Source organism: Xyrauchen texanus, chromosome 4 (assembly GCF_025860055.1).
Source record: "Xyrauchen texanus isolate HMW12.3.18 chromosome 4, RBS_HiC_50CHRs, whole genome shotgun sequence".
In the NCBI taxonomy this organism is placed as follows: Eukaryota; Metazoa; Chordata; class Actinopteri; order Cypriniformes; family Catostomidae; genus Xyrauchen; species Xyrauchen texanus.
In genome coordinates this window covers 23,350,935-23,374,910 of record NC_068279.1, presented here as the reverse complement: position 1 = coordinate 23,374,910, position 23,976 = coordinate 23,350,935, and the positions used below count along the sequence as shown (strand labels likewise).

The 23,976-nt window shown below is 40.1% G+C and overlaps 1 protein-coding gene across 1 annotated transcript in view; it reads left to right on the top strand.

Moving 5' to 3' along the window:
• The window catches only part of LOC127643297 (carboxyl-terminal PDZ ligand of neuronal nitric oxide synthase protein-like), a 65,282-nt gene that overhangs the window by 35,334 nt on the left and 5,972 nt on the right, over positions 1-23,976 (top strand). The window contains exons 3-10 of the mRNA XM_052125977.1: positions 443-535; positions 721-779; positions 2,029-2,137; positions 5,443-5,596; positions 6,086-6,228; positions 10,385-10,540; positions 11,751-11,916; positions 16,382-16,676. Coding sequence (XP_051981937.1) covers positions 443-535; positions 721-779; positions 2,029-2,137; positions 5,443-5,596; positions 6,086-6,228; positions 10,385-10,540; positions 11,751-11,916; positions 16,382-16,676 — 1,175 coding nt within the window. The remainder of the gene's footprint in view (positions 1-442; positions 536-720; positions 780-2,028; positions 2,138-5,442; positions 5,597-6,085; positions 6,229-10,384; positions 10,541-11,750; positions 11,917-16,381; positions 16,677-23,976) is intronic.

Sequence of the window (23,976 nt, the reverse complement as noted above, 5' to 3'; positions counted from 1 at the left end):
CATTTCCCCGCCTTTATACCCGTATGTCCAGGGGCGGGACATGCAAATTCTGTCTGCCAACTTCTCATTGGCCTTTTTTCATAGAGGTATATATTCAGAGGTATATTCGGCGCTCAAGAGAGACCCCTAGTGTCACATCTTCGACACAATGTTGAAGTGAGCGACAGACGGGGAACTGTAAGTAAGCCAAATGTAGGTGGATTTTCCTGAAAAGTGTAAACACTGTTGCTCTGTAGCACAATCAAAAAATGTATCTGTTTGTTTGAGCATCTCCACCAGCCTTACAAAGCAACATTGACTCAACCAATGGTGAAGCTAGTGGTGCAGAAATGACACATTTCATCTTTAATATGGGTTAGGCAGTTTGTTTTTGGCTCTGTGATCGGTCTTGGAAAAAGAATTTCCATGCATTTCAGTGACACCGTGCATGTCCCTCTTGCAGTACGAGTTCAAGGCAAAGAGTGTCAAGAAGAAGAAAGTGACCATCGTGGTCTCAGTGGATGGAGTCAGAGTGATGCTGCGCAAGAAGCCCAAGGCATGTGTGACACCATCAACCCTATACCTTAAACATGAAAAACGTACCTTGTGTGAATGTCATTATTCTGTAGCAAGATTTCAGTCCTTGTAGTTTGGAGTTTATACCTTTTTCTTGATACACAATAGGCATCTGCATTTACGTTTTTTGAAGATCCTTGACTGTTGTTCTCTTTTGATCTCTAGAGGAAAGAGTGGACATGGGATGAGAGTAAGATGGTGGTTATGCACGACCCCATATACAGGTGAGATGCAGCTGTCACTTTCTAAATATTTATATAACATACAGCCATAACTACTCTGCTGCAAATACCAGCATTAATATCCATGCTGGTCTAGCATGGTTTATGCTGGTTAATGCTGGTTTTGTGCTGGTATAGTGGACCAGCAAAACATAGTTGGTGAAAGTAGTCATCCAACATGGTCTTTCTGATGAAGATGGTTGACCAAGGAAGTCTTAATGTTAAGTTAGTTAAAGGAATAGTTCACCCAAAAATGCAAATTCTTTCAACATTTACTCACCCTTATGCCATCCCAGATGTGTGTGATTTTCTTTCATCTGCTGAACTCAAAAGAAGATTTTTAGAAGAATTTCTATGCTCTTTTGGTCCGTACAATGCATGTGAATGGGTGCCAAAATTTTGAAGCTCCAAAAATCACATAAGTCAGCATAAAAGTAAACTAGAAGACTCCAGTGGTTAAATCAATGTCTTCAGAAGCAATTTGATAGGTCAGGGTAAGAAACAGATCAATATTTATGTCCTTTTCTACTATAAATTCTCCTCCCTGCTCAGTCAATGGCCACTTTAACCTTCACATTCTTCTTCTTATGTTTTTGGTGATTCAAATTCAAATTTGGTGAGAACATTATTTCTAGCAAACAAAATGACTTCAATATCGATCTGTTTCTCACCCACACCTATCATATCACATCTGAAGGTATGGATTAAAACACTGGAGTCATATGGATTACTTTTATGATGCCTTTATCTACTTTTTGATGTGTCAACATTTTGGCACCCATTCACTTGCATTGTAATGGACCTAAAGAGCTGAAATATTCATCTAAAAATAATTTGTGTTCTGCAGAAGAATGAAAGTCATACACATCTGGGATGGCTTGAGGGTGAGTAAATGATGAGAGCATTTTAATTTTGGATGAACTATCCCTTTAAGAAACCTGGTGGGGACACTAGCACACTGGCATCTTATAGTGAGGACCAGCATCCAAAACACAGCATTTAACATATACTTTCAGTGAGGTATGAACCTATCATTAGTGGAAATCTGCACCAATTGATGTCTTGGATGAGAGGCAAAATGTTTTAATAATAAAAAAAAAAATAAATAAAAAAAATATATAATCAAATGTTCTGTCTAAATGCATTTCAACAGGATAAAATTTATTTCAACATAATTTATTAATGTGTAATCTCTTCTGTCCTTCACTTTCACTATTATTCCTCTCCTTTTTTGCCATTGTTTCTCTTTCAGGATCTTCTATGTGTCTCATGATTCTCAGGATCTGAAGATTTTCAGCTACATTGCTCGTGACGGATCGAGCAACTCATTCAGATGCAATGTGTTCAAGTCCAAAAAGAAGGTAGGGAAGTCTCCTCTCCCTTCTGTATTTCTCCAGACTAAGGATAAATATCATGTCAGTCCATCTTGTCCTTGTCCTTGTCCTTGCTCTTCTGTTCTCGCTCTGCTCTTTTAGTTCCCCTCCTGTCCCTCACTTGACGTTGTGTCGAATGAAGTGACACAAGGGGTCTTCCTGGGACGCCAAACGTACCTCTGAACCTGAGAAAAGGCCAATGTCAAGTTGGCAGACAGAATTTGCATGCCCCGCCCCGGACATACGGGTATAAAGGGAATTGGGGCAGTGAGTGCCAGTCAGAAGTTTTCTTCGGAGCCGAACGGTTGTGCAACAGCAAGCTGAAGTTCACCACTGTTTTACTCACCTCTGTCAGAGGGATCTACGGCACGTTTCCAGCTGGCATTCTCTCTCTCTGCACGCTGTGCAGTCTACACCGCTGGGCGCTTCGACAGCGCTTTTCACTGTTAAAAGAGTGTTCTCTTCCTAAAATAGTTTTGAGTTCCTGGATGCGGTCGATTTCTCTCCAAGACCGACAGCCACAGACGCTGCCTTGTGCGCCTGGGCAACGATCACACTGAGGCGGCGTTCGTGGATGGCTCATGTACTCATTGCGAGAACATGACCATGGCAGCTTTGTGGTCGCGGCTCTCCTTCCTCAAGGTGAATGCCACTTCAGCCGCCCCCCGCGTCGCTCCTTCTTCCCACGGGATTGAAGACGATCCGGCTGGTGATGAAGGTGATATGGGGATAATGACAGGCTCAGTTTCGCCAGGTGAATCCCCGCGAACCACCAGCCACCCGTCAGGCTCGCTCGTTTCTGTCGGAGCTCGGGATGGGTGCGGCTCGCCTCACAGCCAGCCGGCATTTCCCCTTGAGCCCCTGGACTTGGACGATGACATCGCCACTGCATTAGAGAGCGTCCAGGTGTCTGACACGGAAGACTCGACTGGGCTGCCGCCTTCGGGCCAGCCCGTCCAGTCTGAGGCGGACGCGCAGATGGCCGACATGCTTGCCCGGGCTGCCGTGAGCATGGGCTTGGACTGGAACCCTCCGTCCTCCCCACAGCGGTGAAGAAGCAGACGGAGGCGATTTCTCACATCATGCCACGGCGCCGCCCAACCACGCGCCCCACCTGATCGCCGAGGGCATCCCCCTGCGACCAAACAACAGGCAGCTCTGCCTCAATCTGGGCCCAGCTCTCAGCCCCAGCATCGAGCACCTCCCAGGCGGCGTATGCCCCCCTGTCTCCAGGACCAGGAAAGCTCTGATGCGCTCCTGAGACGGGCAACCCAGGCAGTCCAACTCCGTCCCCAAAACTCTACAGTCCCAGCTACCCGGACGCAGTACCCTCACCTCCGGCCCCACGACTGCTCAGCCCCGGCAGGCCAGTGCTAACGAGTTCCGAAGACGCCTCTCTAGGGACCCCTGACGTGTGCGCAGAGCAAGGTAAGTGCTTTGAGTCTTTTCTCAGCACCCAAGCCTCGGGACGCTCTTCTGCCTCCCGACGCGCTATTACCTGCTTCCCCCCGCCGCGAAGCCCCGCATGATACGTCAAAAGCGATCTTCCCGTTAGTGCCCCTCGCGCAGAGCTTGGATGCATGATGCATGGCTTTCACTTCCCAATCCGTCGCGCTGGCTGGCCAGGACCATCCGACTCGTCTCATGGTCGGTTCAGTTCGCCCGGCTCCCGCCTTGTTTCAGCGGTGTTCGCTCCACTTCTGTGCGCGGCAAGAAAGCCAGCGCCTTACGAGCACAAATCGCGAGCCTGCTCCTCAAGGATGCGATAGAGCCCGTCCCTCCAGCCAAAATGGAGAAGGGTTTCTACAGCCCTTACTTCATCGTACCCAAAAAAAGTGGTGGGTTGCGACCAATCTTGGACCTGCGAGTTCTCAACAGGGCCTTACACAGACTCCCTTTCAAAATGCTCGCGCAGAAACAGATACTTACCTGCGTTCGACAGCTAGATTGGTTCGCAGCGGTAGACCTGAAGGACGCCTACTTCCACGTCTCCATTCACGGTTCGCGTTTGACGGCCAGGCATATCAGTACAAGGCACCTCCCCTTCGGCCTGTCCCTGTCCCCTCGCGTCTTCACGAAGATCGTAGAGGCCGCCCCCTGTCGGCGGACCCGCATTTTCCTTGGGCAGCCCCGCTGCCCCGGTCACTGTGCTTGTAGAGTCCCCCCTCATTAGGCTGGACCTGCCACTGCGCCATTTCCCACATACAGCTTCACAACCCTTGTGGTGTATTTGCCACTTGTTACCTCCCCCTAGACTGGGCAGGATGTGGCCTACGCAGGGTGTTTTCCCCCTGAAAGTATAGGACCGGGAAAGACCGCCTTCCCCAACGCATTTCATAGCGTTAAGATAGCCCCAGCCGCTTCACGTCCTATGTGAGAGACATAGTGAGAGAGAGGGCCGCGGCTGCCGGGCTTGCTCTCATGCTAGTCATGTTGCATCTGTCCCCCCCCTCAGGGGTGCGGGGAACCTAAGGTCTGTATGTGACATCTCTTTGGGGGCATTGGGGAGGGATACTTGCAGCCGACACAGTTTCCTCTAGCACGCAGTAGCCTGCTTGTACCTGTCTCGACAGTTCACGTAACACGGTCAGTGCGTGGCGTTTTTATATGGGACCCCTTGTGTCACTTCATTCGACACAACGTCAAGTGAGTGACAGAAGAGGAACGCCATGGTTACTGTTGTAACCTCCGTTCCCCGAGGGAAGGAACGAGATGTTCTGCCACAGCACTAGACCTACCACTGTAAATGGCCTTACCTTATTTTCGGTACCTCAGTGCAAAATCCTGACTGGCACTTGCTGCCTCGCTTCCCTTTATACCCGTATGTCTGGGGCGGGGCATGCAAATTCTGTCTGCCAACTTGACATTGGCCTTTTCTCAGGTTCAGAGGTACGTTTGGCGTCCCAGGAAGACCCCTTGTGTCACTTCATTCGACACAACGTCGAGTGAGTGACAGAAGGGGAACAGAGGTTACAACAGTAACCATGACGTTTTTCATGTTTAGATTTAGATACAAGGCCCCTATACTTATTAGAACTTCAACCTAATATGAACAATAATGCAAACAGCAACAAAAGTACTCAATATGATAAGTTTATGAAAAAAAAAACTTTGTCCTACAACAATACTATCACCATATATCACCATATATTTTTAAATTATAAGTAAACTCCATAAATGATCATTTTTTTGTGTAAAATGTATTTGTGAAGTTTGTGAATTATTTGTGAAAAATTACGTGAAAGTGTCTAAATGTCTGTTTTGTATAGTTCAATCTCTCTTCTCATTCTCAGAGTCAGGCCATGCGGATAGTGCGAACTGTTGGTCAGGCGTTTGAGGTGTGCCATAAGCTGAGTCTGCAGCATGCTGAGCAGAATGCAGATGAGCAGCCAGACGGCCCTGCAGATGGACAGAGTGATCAATCTGGAGAAGAGCCCAGCACTGAAGGTGAGACTGTGCCATCACAGCAGAGTGTTAATGCATGTTGTTACACACTGTATCAAATACATGACTCTGTCTGTACAGAATCCTATAATGTCTCTAATGTGATGTTTGGGTAATCATTGGCATACAATAATTATGAATATTATGCATTTTATATGTGTTTATTTTATTTAGTTCTTTATTTTGAAAATCTTCATACCAAACTGCCTTTTTGAATAATCGTTAATTGCAGCCACGCTTGTCTTATTTAGTTATGGGAAGGAAAGCGCTTCAAAACTAACAGTAATGGACTTGTAATAGTAAATTAGAGGATGTTACTGTTTTGAAATGGGGATTTTGCATATAGGAAAAAAAGCAGAGGGGGTTAATGAAGCACAAATATTAACAAGAAAAAAAAATTGCTGTCATGTCTAAAATGTTGTAGACTCATGTATAACAAATTTTCTTAATTGTGCATCACTATTGTTTGCTAAATACGACTGTTGATTACAGGTCGGCAGCTGACAGGAATGGAACATGAAACGGATGATGTAACAGGAACGGAGTCACATGCGAAGCTCAGTGAGCAGGCTATGGATGACATCCTTCAAAGCCTGTCAGAGCTCAACATAGTGAAACCTGGACAAACCCTACAGGTGAGATTGATTTCTTGTCTGCGGAATAGAAGATGTCTGCTGAGTATCTCTTGTCATCTCGAAAAAAATAAATTGTATATTACAAATACCTTTTTACCTCCTTTTTCTCTGTAATCAATTGAACGATGCTGTAGTGATGCCTCATGTCTAGTTTTTTTTTTTTTAATCCTTGCCTGACTTCAACCACTTAACTGTGTCTGAAGTGAAGCTAATATCACGTAGTCCCAGTGAGACAGGGATTTTATGTGGTAGAGTAAAATTTGCCAGAAAAGCACAAATGTCAGCTTCTTCTTTTTTTAAGTTAAAAACCACCCATTTAGCAAGCCTCCGCTAAAAGAGCAGCTTCACAAAGTTATGCCTTTTTGAATGTGAAGTGATAGAAAGAAATCATTTTGTTAAGTAAAAGGAATAGATACCTCATGCCTTTTTTTAATCTGTGACAATATGTTCTGACAAAAATATTTATTAGCCTGTTTTAAGACTATTAAGATTTGTTCATTGTGTCATTATTTTGGTGACATCAGAGATTTCAGCCATCTTGGTTTTGGAAGTATTTTAACCATTTATATTCTACAAAGAGATTTAAAAAATGTCTTCAATAAAGAGTTCTAAGCCATGAAACAAATCAACCAGCTCTGAGAAGAATCACAACATTATAAAGTTGAAGCAAAAAAGTATTTAAAAAGTATTTAAGGTGCATTGGACTTTCATTACTTTAATACAATGTGTTTTGTTATTTTTTTTATCAAAATGTTTTGTAGTTAAAGGCAGTACAACAAATACTACCATGATTTGTAATAGTAACTTAATATTTAATTATTGTAATGACAATTGGGATTAATGTGTAATTGCCATGTAGATAATGTCTTGTGCAAATAATCTTAATAGTCCTCAAATTAGGCTTACTTTCTATTAATTTTGGACTGAAATATGACCTGTACATGTTCTTGACTGGTTTTGTGAGATTCATCAAATTGAAAGAATTTCCCTATTACTGCTCTCCTGCTCTTAGACTGCTCTCCTGCTCTTAGGAAGTATGAAAAGCTCTTGAGTTTACTCAGGAGGGTGCATTTCGTTTAAACCTGAGCACCTGGCCATTCATGAGTTTTTTGGGATTATTTGCTGCATGTCTGCATTTAGAAGTCATCTATTGTACAAGAGAGCCACAAGGATAATTTCATCAGCTAAAGCTCAACATTTTTATATTGATGATATTTTAAATTATATTTATCAGTTGTTCATTACAAATAATTCCAAGTGCAAATTGGCTGCACATCCTGAGAGCAGAGATAATGCATTAATTAATTTAACATATACATAAATTAATTTAGCATTCATGTGCATTCATGTGTTCCTTGGTTCCTTTTCTTGCACATATCAAATACATTCAGAACAAATGGCTCTACTACTGCAGGATAAATGAGGAGAGAATGGGAACATCCATTGTTGCAGCTTCCCCTTTTTTCCCCCTTTTTTTATGTAGTAGCCTTACGGACAGCTTTTATAATCCTATTGAAAGCTGAAGAGTGTCATTTCTGCACCACTAGCATCATGAAACAGAACTGCAAAAATAATGCTTGATTTCTAAAAAGTTTCCTGACGATTACCCCTCAACACTCCCAATAACAGATAGACAAATAGATTGTCTCAAACTCTCCACTACAGTATCGAGCTGATCTGGATGCTCAGACAAACTGAGCAATGTTTTGAAAGTGCCCCAGAGCTAAAGTGTTTACACTTTTCTGGTAAATCAACTTGTGTACCTCTACAGTAGTTGTCTTTGCATGTTAAACTGTGATTGGAGAGAGTACTGTATTTTCAAAAGTATTTACACACTTGAGCTTTAAGCGAGACACTCCATGCTATTCCTGTGTACAACATGAAGATAATGGACATTAACAGATTGAGAGTTATTGTTTTTATTAGCAGTTTAATTTTTGTCATTTTAATTTTTGTAATCTTCCTTACCTTTGCAGGCATGTCCTATGACCTTCATCCACTCTCCTCCCTCTTGTTTTTGATGCATCCAAATTTAAACCCCTAGCTCCTTCTAGTGGTTAACATGAGTTATTGCACAGGAAGCATTCTTCTAAAGAAAATGCCTTGTGGTTTACTTTGCTGCTTTCATATTGAGTGATCACAATGTAATTTTAGTCTCACCCTTTCATTCTCTGTTCTCTCCCCTTTTTGGCTCAAATTTCCATACATTTCTATGGAAATTTCTATTTTTCAAGGAAATCTTACTGGTTGAGCAAGTTTAGAAGTTTGATGAGGACATCAGCATCCCATGCAGGGTTGCCACTTATGATGTTTTAAAACAAGGGACACCTAATTAGGGGGTTGGGTTAGCAATCAATGCGTTGAGTTAATAATCGTTATTAATAAAAATTGTATATACTTCCTTATATGCTAAAATGAGAACTTTCCTGATCCATGACTAATAATAAAAAAAAACATAATTCATTTGTTAAATATATATTTACAATTTTTTTCCCGATTTTTGTCTTCTTATCTATGTATACATTTAGGATGGTTATTTTTAGTTTTTATAATTATTATTTATTTTAATTGTTTATTTATTTTCCTTCACCTGCACTTGTCTTTATGATTGTATTCATACATTGTTTGATCTCCACAGTTTTGCCACCATTTGTGGACTTTTCAGATGGCCCCTTACCCACCTTAGGCAAATTGTCCAACTTATATTAATATTAAATTGGCGATCTGGAAAATTTCACTGTGACACCATCTGACCAGGTTAAAAACGAGACAAATCACGTCGCATAATTTTATCTTTAATTATGGGACAATCTTATATATTATGGGATGGGTGGCAACTCTAATCTCATGCATCCAACACACAACATATTCACGTTCATATTATGGCTGTTTATAACTGCTTTTATAGTAATGTAACAAGATGAGAGTGTTGTGTGGTTTGTTAGGCCATGCAACAAACAGACAGTGTGTTTTTTTAGTTCACATTAAGATAAGTGCTTATGAAGTGTTCAACTACACCGAAACATTTTGAACTAACCCAAAATGCTACTGTTCCCTTGATACTTTTAAATGGAACATTAATACAGTACTATTATTGTGTGTGTATACATATTTATACTACATTTTGGGAACCAAATGGATAGTAAAACCTGAGATCACCTACCTTGTGGGGCCTAACCAGTGGTCTCCACGAGGGAAATGGCTTATTAAACATACTAAACAATGTTTTTTTATTTTTTTTTTATTTAAAAATGCAAAAAGGTTTCTGTGAGGGTAAGGTTTAGGGGTAGGGTTAGGGGATATATATAGATCTGCATAAAATTCATAAAATTCATGGAAGTCTATGGAGAGTCCCCACAATTATATAAAAACAAGTTTGTGTGTGTGTTTGTGTTGGTGACGGGTTGTTATTGAGCCCTGTCTCAGACTATTAATGGCAGACAGAGGAAAGATACTTAGAGGAAATGTACTTTGTCTGCATATGTGTGTGTTTAAGTGTGTACATGTTCCTCTTAACATAAAAGCCCTTGAAGTGTCCTTTGCTTCTGGGGATCCCAATATTAATGTGACCTCTTAATGCAAACACACACACACTAACAAACCCTTTACTCTGCTCTCAAATACAATAACCATTGAGTGCAAACATCAGAGGAAGATGTTTCGAAAAAGAGAGAGGGGGAAAAACACTATCAAGACCCAAACAGGAGAATGTTGTTTGTGTCCCATAGCGTTTTGTTGTCAGAGCCGTAGGCTTATGGTTTGCCGCATATGCATGCTCAAATCATGTTGTGCTGTTCAAATGCAGGTGACTTGAAGGACTATTCTGGGTTCAATACAAATTTAGCTCAATTGACAGCATTTGTAGCTTAATATTGATCACCATAAAAATTGTTTTTCATAAAATATGAAAATTTCACTGAAAGTGATACTAAGAATACTGTCTCTTAGTGTTAGTGTAATAAAATCACTTGTTGACTTTTCTGTGTAAAGTTAAAGCCAACTTCATTGCCATGACGAAATAATGCCATAAACCCTAAAATGACTGTAAAAACAATTATTTAAACACTGGTGTCTGGTAAACACAAAGTTTCAAATGAGTGTTTTTTTTGTTTAATTTTGTGGTAACACTTTTTCCTTTTTTTTCTTCATCTCACAGTCTTCGCTAGACTTGGAGGGTGTTTCTCTCTACACATTGTCTCCCAGCAGTCCTTGCTCTCCTACTCTCACACCTTTGGCCACCCAACATCACCTGCAGTTACTCCAGCAACAGTTGCTACAGCAGCAACAACAAACACAGATTGCTGTAGCACAGGTGAGATGTGAAACACTTGCACACATGCTTTGTTTGTAACCTGAATAGATCTATTTCTAACACTAGGAGGCACTAAGGGTCTATGATGCAGTTAATTCGATATATTCAGGCTTTTCACAGTAACTTGCCCCCTCCCAGAGTGAGTGTCTGTTCACTTACTCAATCTTAGGGGCATTTATTCTGCACAAGCCCATTCATCTCTCTCATAGTTATTTCTGATAGCCTTTGTTTAAAAGCACTACCATACCCTCGAAGCTTAAATGAATCTCCATAACCATGATGAAGCAAAGCTAAATATAGAGCAGGAGACAGAACATGGTACTGATAGGAGCAATCACCATCTTCATTCACTCGCCTGTTCATATATTCAGTAATTTCTGTCATTCTGTCTCTGGCTCATGATGTTTGTTCTCATTTGGAACTTAGAGTTAAGATAATGTTATGGTTACAATACCATGTGATAGAGGACACTTATGTGCTCCTTGCTCTAATTCAGCGTAATCATGCTTCTACATAGGATTGCATGTATAAAATTAGACTGATGGATACTTACCCACCTCAATCCAAAACAAATTATTCATTTCTGAGAAGACTCAATGGAGTTCTGAGTTATGTTTCAATAAACTATCAACACTGTCTCCAGTAGTATTCTGATCTCGCTAAGGCACTATGTGAGCCAATTGTTGACTTTCAGTTCGGTATAGAGGTATAACATTTATATAGACAGTATAGCTCATATAATTTGGTTTTGGGAGATTGTAATGTGAAATGCTCATATTGAAATCTCCGACTTTGTTGTCTTGGGAAGTGTGAGCACAGTTTGTGACATTAGTGAGATCTCTTCTGAAACTCTAAAGGAAAGACAAGTAAGATTTATAGGTTGTTGTTGTTTTTTTTTCTTCCTCACTTGTTTGCACTTTGTTTTTGTTCCCTGTAAGCTGAATCTCCAACATAAATGAGTAAGCCAAAAAACAGAAGGTCTCTTTCATGATGCAGGAATCCACCTGAATTTTCAATCTAAATTAATAGATTGATAAAGACAACAAAAAAAAATACCAATTTTGCCCCTTTTACTTGATGAATTTGTTTTTCTTACCAAAATCATCAGTTCACACTTGTAAAATATCAGTCCATTAACCCTACTGCTACCTGACCTTTTATTAAAGCTGGCATGGATACTCAGTCTTGACTGAGTGTGTCCTTGTTGTAGGTGCAGCTCCTGAAGGATCAGCTGGCAGCAGAGACGGCGGCCCGCATGGAGGCGCAGGCCAGAACTCACCAGCTGCTGCTACAGAACCGAGATTTACTGCAGCACACAGCCCTGCTGGTCAAACACCTCAGCCAACTGGAGATCAGAGTCAGTGAAGCAACGCAGAGTAAGTCACACCCCATAGTGCACCTGAAAATTCAAACGAAAGCTTTTAAAGCAAATTATTGATAACTGATAATGTTGATAATGTTCATTGAAGCCAAAACCGAATAAATTAAAGTGCAATGCAATTAAAGTGACCATTACTGTGAAGGCGAGTGATTGAACTCAGTACAACAGTAGGTGTTTGGAAGTAAAAATCGATTTCCTTTTTTCTATAGCTTTTAATACTGACCAAACATAAGCCCAGATGTTGTCAAGCAATATTGCATGCTTTTGTAGAAGCCACAAGCAAATGGGATTTCAACTATAATTTTTTAAAACACCATTTTTTAACAGTCGAATTTCACACAATCATAAAGTGATCTCTGCCAATCAGAAAAGACACTGTTACCATGGGAACAGGAATCAAACTATAAGAACTCCGCAATGACCGCCCACTCCCATGAACTGTCAAACAATTTAAATACTTAAATATGTTTTGGAATAAACTTAAATTATATTATATTTTATTTTATACTTGTAATCAATGATTTATAATCAGTTGTTTAAAGGGATAGCTCAATTACTTACAATTACTTACCTCATGTTGTTCTGTATGACATTTGTTCACAAAAGGAGATGTTTAGCAGAATGTTAGCCTCAGTCACTATTCACTTTCATTGCATCTTTATTCCACACAATTGTAGTAAATGGTGACTCAGGTTAACGCTGTCTATGAGTTTCAACATGTCTATTAGAAATGAATAGAAAAAATTCTTTCAGAACTAACAGCTGGTGAAAAATTGGGTGTTCACTGCCCTATTACAGTCATAGACTCAAACACATTGTTTTTTGGCAGGCTGAGATGTTATTGACTTGGTGTACACTAATTTATTTAAAAGTTTAATACAAGACTTTATTGGGTTTATTTCATCAGCTCTGGGCTTCATGCCCAGTCTCACTCTCACTAATTTCTCAGAGTTTCTGTGTGCATGCATATGTTTGTGCTTGGTGGGATGGTGGTGTTTTGGTCTGTGCTGGGTGAATGGGCTGACTTGTAATTTAGAGAACTTAGAGTTTTTTATTACCATTTTGCCCTCGAGCGAGACACAACCCCAAGGCTGGCATCCCACTAGGTGATTTATTAGCATTTCTGTCATAAGCTTAATTTAAGTTGTCAACCGAAAATTTGAGATGCACGTGGCCACATCTCTCAGCAGGTGGGCGTTAACAGCCCCAGTGACTCAACTCCTTGCTGACTCTTTGACCACATTCAGCATGTTTGATCTTATCGGAGGCAGTTGGTTGGACATGCTCTCATGGCTTTGGCAGTGATCAATGAGGTTTTTCTCACGCTAAAGTCCCATACTCAGTTCCTACAGAATCGAGGTGCAAATGGGTGGGACATCAAAACAAAATCTTCTTACTGGCTGCTAAACTCAAATACTCATATGTGCCCATTCTCTCATGTGCCATCTGCAGCAAAAAGCCTCTCACACATCTGCCCAAAGTAAGATATCATCTCTCTTTTGTCTGTTTTCTACCCATTAACACTCTTTTATACACCCATTTTTGCAGCAGTATCAGTTTTATAATAAATAACAATAACAGAGTATTATCGGCACAATTTATGGCCGTGTATAGAGTGTTAGCACATTAGCGCCATGAAGGCAAAAGGTAACATAACACATTATCTACTGCATATATACACTCACCTAAAGGATTATTAGGAACACCATACTAATACTGTGTTTGACCCCCTTTCGCCTTCAGAACTGCCTTAATTCTACGTGGCATTGATTCAACAAGGTGGTGAAAGCATTCTTTAGAAATGTTGGCCCATATTGATAGGATAGCATCTTGCAGTTGATGGAAATTTGTGGGATGCACATCCAGGGCACGAAGCTCCCGTTCCACCACATCCCAAAGATGCTCTATTGGGTTGAGATCTGGTGACTGTGGGGGCCATTTTAGTACAGTGAACTCATTGTCATGTTCAAGAAACCAATTTGAAATGATTCGAGCTTTGTGACATGGTGCATTATCCTGCTGGAAGTAGCCATCAGAGGATGGGTACATGGTGGCCATAAAGGGATGGACATGGTCAGAAACAATGCTCAGGTAGGCTGTGGCATTTAAACGATGCCCAATTGGCACTAAGGGGCCTAAAGTGTGCCAAGAAAACATCCCCCACACCATTACACCACCACCACCAGCCTGCACAGTGGTAACAAGGCATGATGGATCAATGTTCTCATTCTGTTTACGCCAAATTCTGACTCTACCATCTGAATGTCTCAACAGAAATCGAGACTCATCAGACCAGGCAACATTTTTCCAGTCTTCAACTGTCCAATTTTGGTGAGCTCTTGCAAATTGTAGCCTCTTTTTCCTATTTGTAGTGGAGATGAGTGGTACCCGATGGGGTCTTCTGCTGTTGTAGCCCATCCGCCTCAAGGTTGTGCGTGTTGTGGCTTCACAAATGCTTTGCTGCATACCTCGGTTGTAACGAGTGGTTATTTCAGTCAAAGTTGCTCTTCTATCAGCTTGAATCAGTCGGCCCATTCTCCTCTGACCTCTAGCATCAACAAGGCATTTTCACCCACAGGACTGCCGCATACTGGATGTTTTTCCCTTTTCACACCATTCTTTGTAAACCCTAGAAATGGTTGTGCGTAAAAATCCCAAAATTGCTTAAATCACCTTTCTTTCCCATTCTGACATTCAGTTTGGAGTTCAGAAGATTGTCTTGACCAGGACCACACCCCTAAATGCATTGAAGCAACTGCCATGCGATTGGTTGATTAGATAATTGCATTAATGAGAAATTGAACAGGTGTTCCTAATAATCCTTTAGGTGAGTGTATATATATAACTACAAATGGTTTCTGCATCTTGCGCCGTGCTTCTCACTGGTCTGCGCAGCGCTGCAATGATCAGAGCTTGAGACCGGTCTGTGCGTAAAAACGTACCTGCTTTGCGCTCGCTCTGCTCTGTCCATTGAGCCGTATACACTTACAGAGCCATACAGGTGCATTAGTGGATGTTGTGACTTTGCATGTCTATTTGACACTGCTAAACCAGATACTTCAGATGCGTCGCTAGTTCTCAGGATCAAATTAACCATGGTACAAATGAATACCAACTTGTAATGGAGTCTAGATAAACATTTTAATGCAAAGAACAGGAACTTGATGAACATGACTGATAAATGCCCACCATTTGTAACCTAATGCCCCCCCACCCCCAGCATCCTTTGAATGCCCACTGTTGAGAACCACTGCTTTACATCATCATCATCGAGTAGTTAAAGCAGTTTGTTTTAATGATATTGTTTGATTTCTCCTCATAGAATAAGGCTTGAAATCATTGATAAAATATTTAAATGTCATATTAGTTCATGTTTTACATGTATTCTTGAGCCTTCTCACATTTAAATGTTCCTCTAAAAGCCTCCCACAGCTATGTGGCCGGTGTCTGAATGTTCGCAAACAGTATATTGCTGATCAACTGTTTCAAACTTCTTTTTGGCTTTGAGCAAAGAACAAAGAAGCTTTTCACTGTGAGTGTGCCGGGGCCTTGAACAGACATGCTATTGTTATTTTCCACAGAAAACACTCATTTGTAATCGTGAAAAGCGACAGATGTCCAATAAAAGACGGCCAGATTTTAGCAACAACACTCAGAAGTGACAAGTGTGTTGTTATCAAATTGGCTAGTTAGATGCCAGCTTAAAGACCTTGTAAATTAGCTTAATGAGTGCACTTTTCTTTCCTGTGTTGATATAGTTCTTATTGAAAAAAGGAAAATTGGGCCTTATCAGCCTTTTTTTTAAATGGCTGATAAGCTTTAGTTACGTCACAGCCATGAACTATGATTTGCTACTTGGTAGGACATAGAATGTGGTGGTTGGAATATATGTCATCAGTATTTTTGGTCCATATTCCCGAAAGAGAAACACTGGACATTTTAAGTGCGGATGTCTGCTAAAAGTGAATTTCGTCAATGTTTAGGTTTACACTAGCATATACAGTAGATGACCTTAAAGACACACATGGGCTAAAAGCCACAAAACTATGGGTAGCACTGTTGCCTTACAGCAAGAAGGTCTCTGGTTTGAGTCTCGGTTCACCCAGGGCTCCACTGTGTGGAGTTTGCATGATCTCCTTGTGTTCGTGTGGGTTTCCTCAAGGTGCTCCAGTTTCCCCCAAATCCAAAAACAGGTTATGTTATTTGAAAATGTATGTTTTATTTGTCCATTGGTGAGAGTGTGAATGTGTATGTCTGTGTTTGTTAGCCCTCTGATGGACTGGTCACCTGTCCTGGGTGTTTCCCTGCCTTTGGCCCGACCCTTGCGACCCTACATAGGATAAGCAGCTATAGAAGATGGATGAATTCTAATTGGCTTTTAGATGACAATTGAATCTAACTTATTAGTCCTGAACACAGGATTTTACTTTATATCTCAAATTTGATTTTCTCTGTTCTAGAAGAAGGATCAACATGGAGTAGCATCCCCACTCGCTCTCTCTCTCTAAACCTGAAGAACCTTTACACTCCTCACTCAGACCAGCCCATCACCTCCACTCCAGCAGGGCATTCAGAAAACCCTCCTGTCTCCTCCCACACTGAGTCCTACCTCAATCTCCTTAACCTGCGTGGTGTACTACCCACCATTACAGCCAATGGGAAGACAGAGGATGCAAGAAGTGAAGAGGGATTGAATGCAGCAAGAAGGGAAGTTGCTAAGCTAGGTACTCGGAATTCGATTGCACTTGATGAGAGGTAATTATGTCTTGTCAGATAATGACACTTTTTTTTGTATGGGCACAGATGCACATTGAGAAATTAGGTTTATTCTGCCATACAAAGATTTGCAATTAAACCTCTTGCTGTTAAAGCAGCAAGTGAATTCAACAGGCAGAACAGAAATAGAGGATGCAGGGGGGAAAAGGGGGAAAAGTCACTGTGAGAGATGCTGGTGAGACCAAGATTAAAATATGAAGAGAATGAGAGAACGAAAGAGATCAGCAAGTGCAGACATACCCTGGAGACCAAATTTCTGCCTGTTTTAAAGGAATAGTTGACCCAAAAATGGAAATCATGTCATCACTTACTCTTCCAGTAACAACTTGCTCTTTACTGTTCATTTTCATTATAAAGAAACAAGATGCAATGAAAGTGAATGGGGACTGAGTCTGTCGTTCTGCCTAACATTTTCTTTTTTTGTTACACGATAGCATGTAAGAAATTCATGACAGAAATGACAGAATTCTCATTTTTAGGTGAACTATTACTTTAAATGTTTCCTGTGTCTAATTGATTCTTTCTGATCTATAATTTAATCAAATTGTCTTAAACAGTATTGTTAAAGTCACAGGGGTGAATTTAAAGGATACAATGAAAAGTAAATTATGCTAAAAAAAAATAATATGTCCATTTATTATGTTCATATATGTAATCTAAAGGCCTCTGGTGTATAAAATAAGTAAATTCAATGTGTGTACCCCAATATTGGTTAATCAAACAGCATAAAGTTGATTCTGGGCTTTATTAGCTCCAGTAGAGCATGTACACCAAAGTTTATAAAAACAAATTTGGCCCACAAAAGATGACATTTGTCCAGTCTGGCACTCAATCTAAAATGAGTTGACGCCCTTGGTTGTAAACATGTATATACGTTGTGATGTTTTAGTTCTTGTTTATATTTGTCTGTGGGCACTCGTGTGTGTACTCAAGTGTGTAAATTTTTACCACTTCCCGAAAGGCTTGTTCGTAATGACCGCTTGCATTTCAGTAAGATCTGAAATCTGAGCTGCAACATCTGGATAAAATAACCTAACATTGTGTCAGTGTTTGGAACAGAGTAGAGCTGAGCAGTAACAAAACAACCCTTGAAATACAAAAAAGTACCAGAAATAGCTAAAGGGATTCAGAAATTAAGGATCTCAAAGTCTACGTAATGTTGAAAAGAATAGCTAAAAGTTTGAGCAGATTGTATGTTTGTGAAGACTTTATTTTTCTTTAAGACTTTTGGCTAGTGTTTGAGTTTTCTAAAATTAGGTCACATGATCCCACCCTCTCTGTCTTCTAACTCTTTTCACATTCTATCTCTCTCCATAAACAGACACCTGTTGGAATGAATGCTGGTTGTGGGAAATGTAAACAGATCTAATGAAAGTGTATTAAAAAGCAGAGAGCTTTTTACATTTACATTTACATTTATGCAGGGACAATCCCCCGGAGCAACTTGAATTAAGTGTCTTGCTCAAGGACACAATGGTGGTGGCTGTGGGGATCGAACCAGCGACCTTCTGATTAACAGTTATGTGCTTTAGTCCACTACGCCACCACCACTCAGGTTTCCTTGAATAGTAATGAATAACTTTGAACTTTGATGGGCACTGCACATTCTATTGCTATCAACTAGTTATCAGTTGATAAAATGAGTGCTTTTGAGGGTGAACTAATCCCGTATTTTGCTAGTTTACGAGGATGGTGGCATCAAATCTTTGAAAGCTAGTTTTGTTACGTTATTTTTATTTTTCTATTATTAGTAACAAGTAAACTAGATATCGGCTGACACAAAAAGAGCTTTTAAGGGCGAACTAATCATGTGCTCTGCCTGTTTATGAGGATGGGAACATTACAAATATGTTTGTAAAACTGTTTTTTTATTAACAAGTAAACTAGATATTGTTTATACCATGAGCGCTTTTGAGGGCAAACTAATAAAAAAATCACAGTTTACGAGGATGGTGGCATCAACATTAACTTTTGTTTTGTCTCGTGTTGTGTTTTGTTTTGAAAAACAAATAGTATTAATACAATAGTATAAATACATTAAGTAAAATCAATATAAATAAATTATACAATTAGTAAACATACAAAATAATGTCTAAATGAAAACCTAAAAATGCAAAAGGTTCGTAAGAGGGTTAGTTTTAGGGGACAGAAAAATAAATAGCTTAAAAACAATGGAAGTCAATGGCAAGTCCCCACCATGATAGAAAAACAAAGGTGTGTAGTGCCCTAAAAGGGGCCAAGTCGGACTCAAGACCAAGTCCATAACAGTTGAGTTGAGGTCAAGTCTGAATTAATCTGTTCATGAATCTGAATTTAAATTGTAACCGTAAACTCAACATCAATATTTTAAGCTTATTTTAAACTTCACAACTAACACCTCTCAGAATGAAAGAATATGCTTTATGTGCATGAAGACAAAACTGTCCTTCAAGACACTTCTTATTCTGTTCACATTTCAATTATTTGTTGCTTTTTCTCCTCCACTCAAACATAGACTAAACAAAGTGAAAGCTGTGTTAGTAATTACAACCAAGGTTAATTATTTAATTGATCAATTCAATTTAATTTAGTTTTATTTAAAATGATCCATATCTAAAGAAATAGTGTATACTGAGATTTCTTTCTGAATCTTTTTTCTCTATCTGGCAACTGATTTGGGAAAAATACAGATCATACAAGTGAGTCAACACAGTAGTAATTAGCACTCGCTGAGAAGTTACGTCTCATGATTTAAGTGTAAATGCTACATCCAAACACTCTGGAAAAGCCCACTGATAACATCAGGGTCATGTCTTCATGGACAAGATTTTTTAGTAAATTTTCGGGAAGTCGCACACAGCAGGGCAGTTCTGCGTGCTGCTCATGTACCTAAATCCCTGATGCATCCATGTGCGTCTCGCAGCAAAATAATTGATATTTGCTTGAGCAACAGCCGCATTGGTCTGAAATCTTTAAATACCAACCAAAGAATATTTCATTGAGCTCTTCTTTATTTGTAAAAACATGGAGAATAATAATTTTGAGTCATAAATTTAACAGAATTGTCCTTCAAATGTGTCAGAGATATAGGCAAAAAAAGGACGAACATAAGTTACACTAAATGTGTAATAAAAATGTAAAATAAAAATTCATAACCAACTAAATTCATCTTGTAACAAGTTTAGCTTCATACACAAACTCTTTCATTGAATAATACATTTATTTTATAGTCTATAATTAAATTAGAAACAAAACCTTTTACTGCCCAAAATGTCCTAATATTTTATTGTGCATGGTTGAATTTTGTGAATGGTGGACAAATGCTGTAAAAGAATGTAAGCAGCTTTTCAATGCTTTGAAAATAGTCAATCAATAATAATATAGCAATAACAATAGCAATAACACTTTTTTTCCCCCTGACTATTTAAAACCTTACACAGTTAATTCATCAAGCTATGGTGGACCAGTTCAAGCTGACCACAATGCGTGGGCCACAAGAGACTACAGAAACCTAAAAAGACTTAATATCCAATATTAATACTATTTTTATGTATTTTTATTTCAATATGTTGTTTTTAGTAACCTTTGAGTGGCATGATGTGGGTGACTTGACTCAATGAAGTTCTTGATTTTAAGTTTTTAATCATGATGAAACTGCAATGCGAGCACCGTCTTGGCTGCACAAACACCACATGCAATTTTACCAGTTGTCAGGTCCGTGTCATGTGAAACTGCCTTGTTTTTTTTCTATTGCATTAGATAAATACCTGTCTTTATTTTCTCATCATGCCAGCCACCTCAGTAGCCAATGTTATACAGTAGTCTCTGTAGTAACATTTAAGAGAATTGTTTGACTGGTGAGTGGGTGCGTACGTGTGTGTGTGTGTGTGTGTGTGTGTGTGTGTGTGTGTGTGTGTGTGTGTGTGTGTGTGTGTGTGTGTGTGTGTGCTTAAACACAGTGAAACAACTCTGGCAACGTCTATGACTTCAGGGGCTAATACAGCTGCATGCAGACAGTGATGTGTTAATTAATTTCTGTTTTGTTATTTATTTATTGTTTTTATTTTCATAGCATCACAAATGTCATGAACTCGAGTCCCAAAGGCTCGAGTCCAAATCAATCTGTTGTTGTATTAATCTTCTGTAATCCCCACTCACTACTTGATTACCGCTACTGAGGCTAATAATGATTGAGAGAGTGTGTGTGCATGCTTGACATACACTGGGTAGGATTATACATGCTAGCCATACACTGAAGTGGGTAGGATTATACATTGATTCTAATTGCAGTGTTGCAGTGGGAGTCCAATTTGGATTTAACACATTTTTCAGATGTTTAGGTGAGAAGAAGTGTTTGTGTGTGTGTGTTTGTGTTTGTGGATGTGTGCGAGATTGTTTGTGGGGAAGAGGGAGAGAGACTTGTATTTGTTTTTCTCTGCTCAGGTGCACGTGTGAGGAGCCTCCCCTTCTGATTATCCACTTCCTCCTGTAATACAGGCTTCTTCCATTTTTCTTCTCCCCCCTCTCTTTTATGCTTTCTCTCCCTCTCATGGCCATACCTGGCCTCTCTTCCTCCCTCATAAATCCCCCTCTCCTCTTTTTTCGTCTCCTCTCCATTTTACCAACCTCCTGTGAGTATAACTGTAATTGTACTTTTCTGTAATCACATCAGCATGTTAAATGAGCATGAATGATGAGTACAGTGGGGTGTGTGTGTGTGTGTGTGTGTGTGTGTGTGTGTGTGTGTGTGTGTGTGTGTGTGTGTGTGTGTGTGTGTGTGTGTGTGTGTTGGTACATGCACTTTTGGTATCAAATATTGACAGGGTTTTAAAGATAATAAATCATAAAGGCATAAAGGCTTTTGTATACACATGTAGACTGCACACACACAATATCCATTCAAGGATTAATAAATAATCTGCTGTATCCATCTACCTACACAAAAACACACAGTCTCACACACACATGATCAGGAGCAAGTCTAGTGTTCTCCCTCAGGGAGCTTTGCATTTTTCATTTAATGAACACATTTTATCACTAGCATCCCACATATGCAGCTTGTGTAACTCCACAAATGGCTTAACAAGTGCAACATTGAATAATGAGTCTTCTGTATTATGGTGATGTGAATAGAGATCAGTCTTTATTAGTGCTATGGCATTTTACACATCCCTTAAGGTTATTTTATTATACTTTGTTAATCACATATCCAAATGAGAGAGCTCACTATTTATTTTTTTCATACATGTACCTGAGAAGATCAGCTTAAACCAGAAAGAATTTCCATGCTGGTTCTAGCTGGTGGACTAGCATAGCCATATTGTGCACTAGTAAAAATTGTTGGCTGACCATTCTGTTAAATCTTGAAAGGAGGCTTGCTGGTTAAGCTTCTTGGAGTCCTGCAGGGGCACCAGCAACCAGCATCCCATGCTGGGGACCAGCATGTGTAACATAACACAATATTATACAATATTATAGACCTTTATAGACTGAAAATGTACTGAAAATTATATTAGCAAGACTTAGGACACCCACAGGAATAGATGACAATGTGAGGTCCCCTGAGATGAGGGGAAGGAGATAGAGGGAGGCAGAAGGCTCTCTGGAGATATGTGGAGGAGGAGATTTGGCAGCGTTTGGTCTGGGTCAGACTGCTGATGTGATCATATGCTAATTGGAGGAAAGAGACAAAGTGTGTGGGGGGGGGGGGGGGTTGGGGGCTTTTTGAGGAGGGGGCTATTTTCAAACTTGAGTTTTGCAATAAATACATTTTTTCCATATGGGAACAGATTTTTAAAGATAACTAATAAACCTTTAAATACAGACCTACCTTGAGCTCTGAGATTGTTAATCAGTGGTATTTGCTTATGTTGAAACAATCAGTCCATGATATTTCAACATTCCTGGCGAAGAACTACACTACCCATGATCCTTAAAGGAAGTGATCCACTAATCAGAGAACTGTGGCATGATGGGAGAAAGGTGCCATCCATTGTTCCTGGCAGGGCCTTAGAGATTCCATGTGGTTAGGATTAGGGTGGGACCGGGGATAGGGTATCTGCTGCCTGCCAGGAACAAACCAAGACCACTATGTACAATGGGCAAATTGCTGCCAGCAAACTATGCCAAAAGAGCTCTGCAGAAACCACCCACTCCAATGAAGCACTATGAATGATGCAACAAACTCCCTACACCCTCAAACTACTTATATATTTTAATATTTTGCAATAAAATTAAATATATTGTTTCTGTAGTTATAATCGACATCAATAGTTTTAGATTTTTCCATAGTATTTCATTTGATTAAAAATGCATCATTGGATTGTAGTTTTCAGTTACAGATCCCATTGTAGCAATTCACTATTTACAATCAGTCATGTTTAATCCAAGCGTGAAAGTGTCCAATAACAAGATGGTTACTGAGACTAAGCGAGTAGTATTCAGCTGGTGGTCATGTGATTTTAAAATGGCAGCCCCATGAGGTTGCTCCTCCCCCATGTAAAATAACTTTCATAAGGTTATTGATATGACTGAACTCATCATCTCATGTGAATAGCCATGAATTTATACATATGTTTCAAAATTACCGTCCTTCGGATGAGACATTAAACCGAGGTCCTGACTCTCTGTGGTCATTGTAAATCCCTGGGCATTTCTCATATAGAGTAGGGGTGTAACCCCGGTGTCTTGGCCAAAAAAAATCCTTTGGCCCTTCTCAATCATGGCCTCCTAAAAACCCCATCCATTAATTGGCTCTATAATTCTACTCTCTCCTCTCCACCAATAGCTGGGGTGTGGTGAGCGTACCGGTGCACTATGGTTTCCATCTCATCATCCAGGTGGATGCTGCACACTGGTGGTGGTTGAAGAGAGTGTAAAGCACTTTGAGTGTAGTGTCAGAATAGCGCTATATAAATGTAATGTTCATTCATTCATTCAAAATTACAATAAATTTATTTTGGAGTAAAACATTTTTAATAAGGAAAAAAGAGTGTAAGAGTGGTTTTATGTAAACCATATGTAAGCTCTGTATTCATAATTAAGTCCAGAGCCATAGAGGTGGGTTCTTTTGACTTTGGCCTATAAGCAGTTGTGGCGAGGAGGGAGGGGCCGAGCAGCGTCAGAGTGAGACCGATAAGGAAGATAAGTGGGGAATGAGTTCCACCATGACCGCCACACTGGTCTTGTGTTCCAGTGAGGGGCGGTGGAGGTATTTGAGGAGAGGACACAGCAACAGACAGGGAGAGAAAGATGCAGTGTGATGAGGTGGAGGGCATTGCCGGGCCATGAGGGTACACAG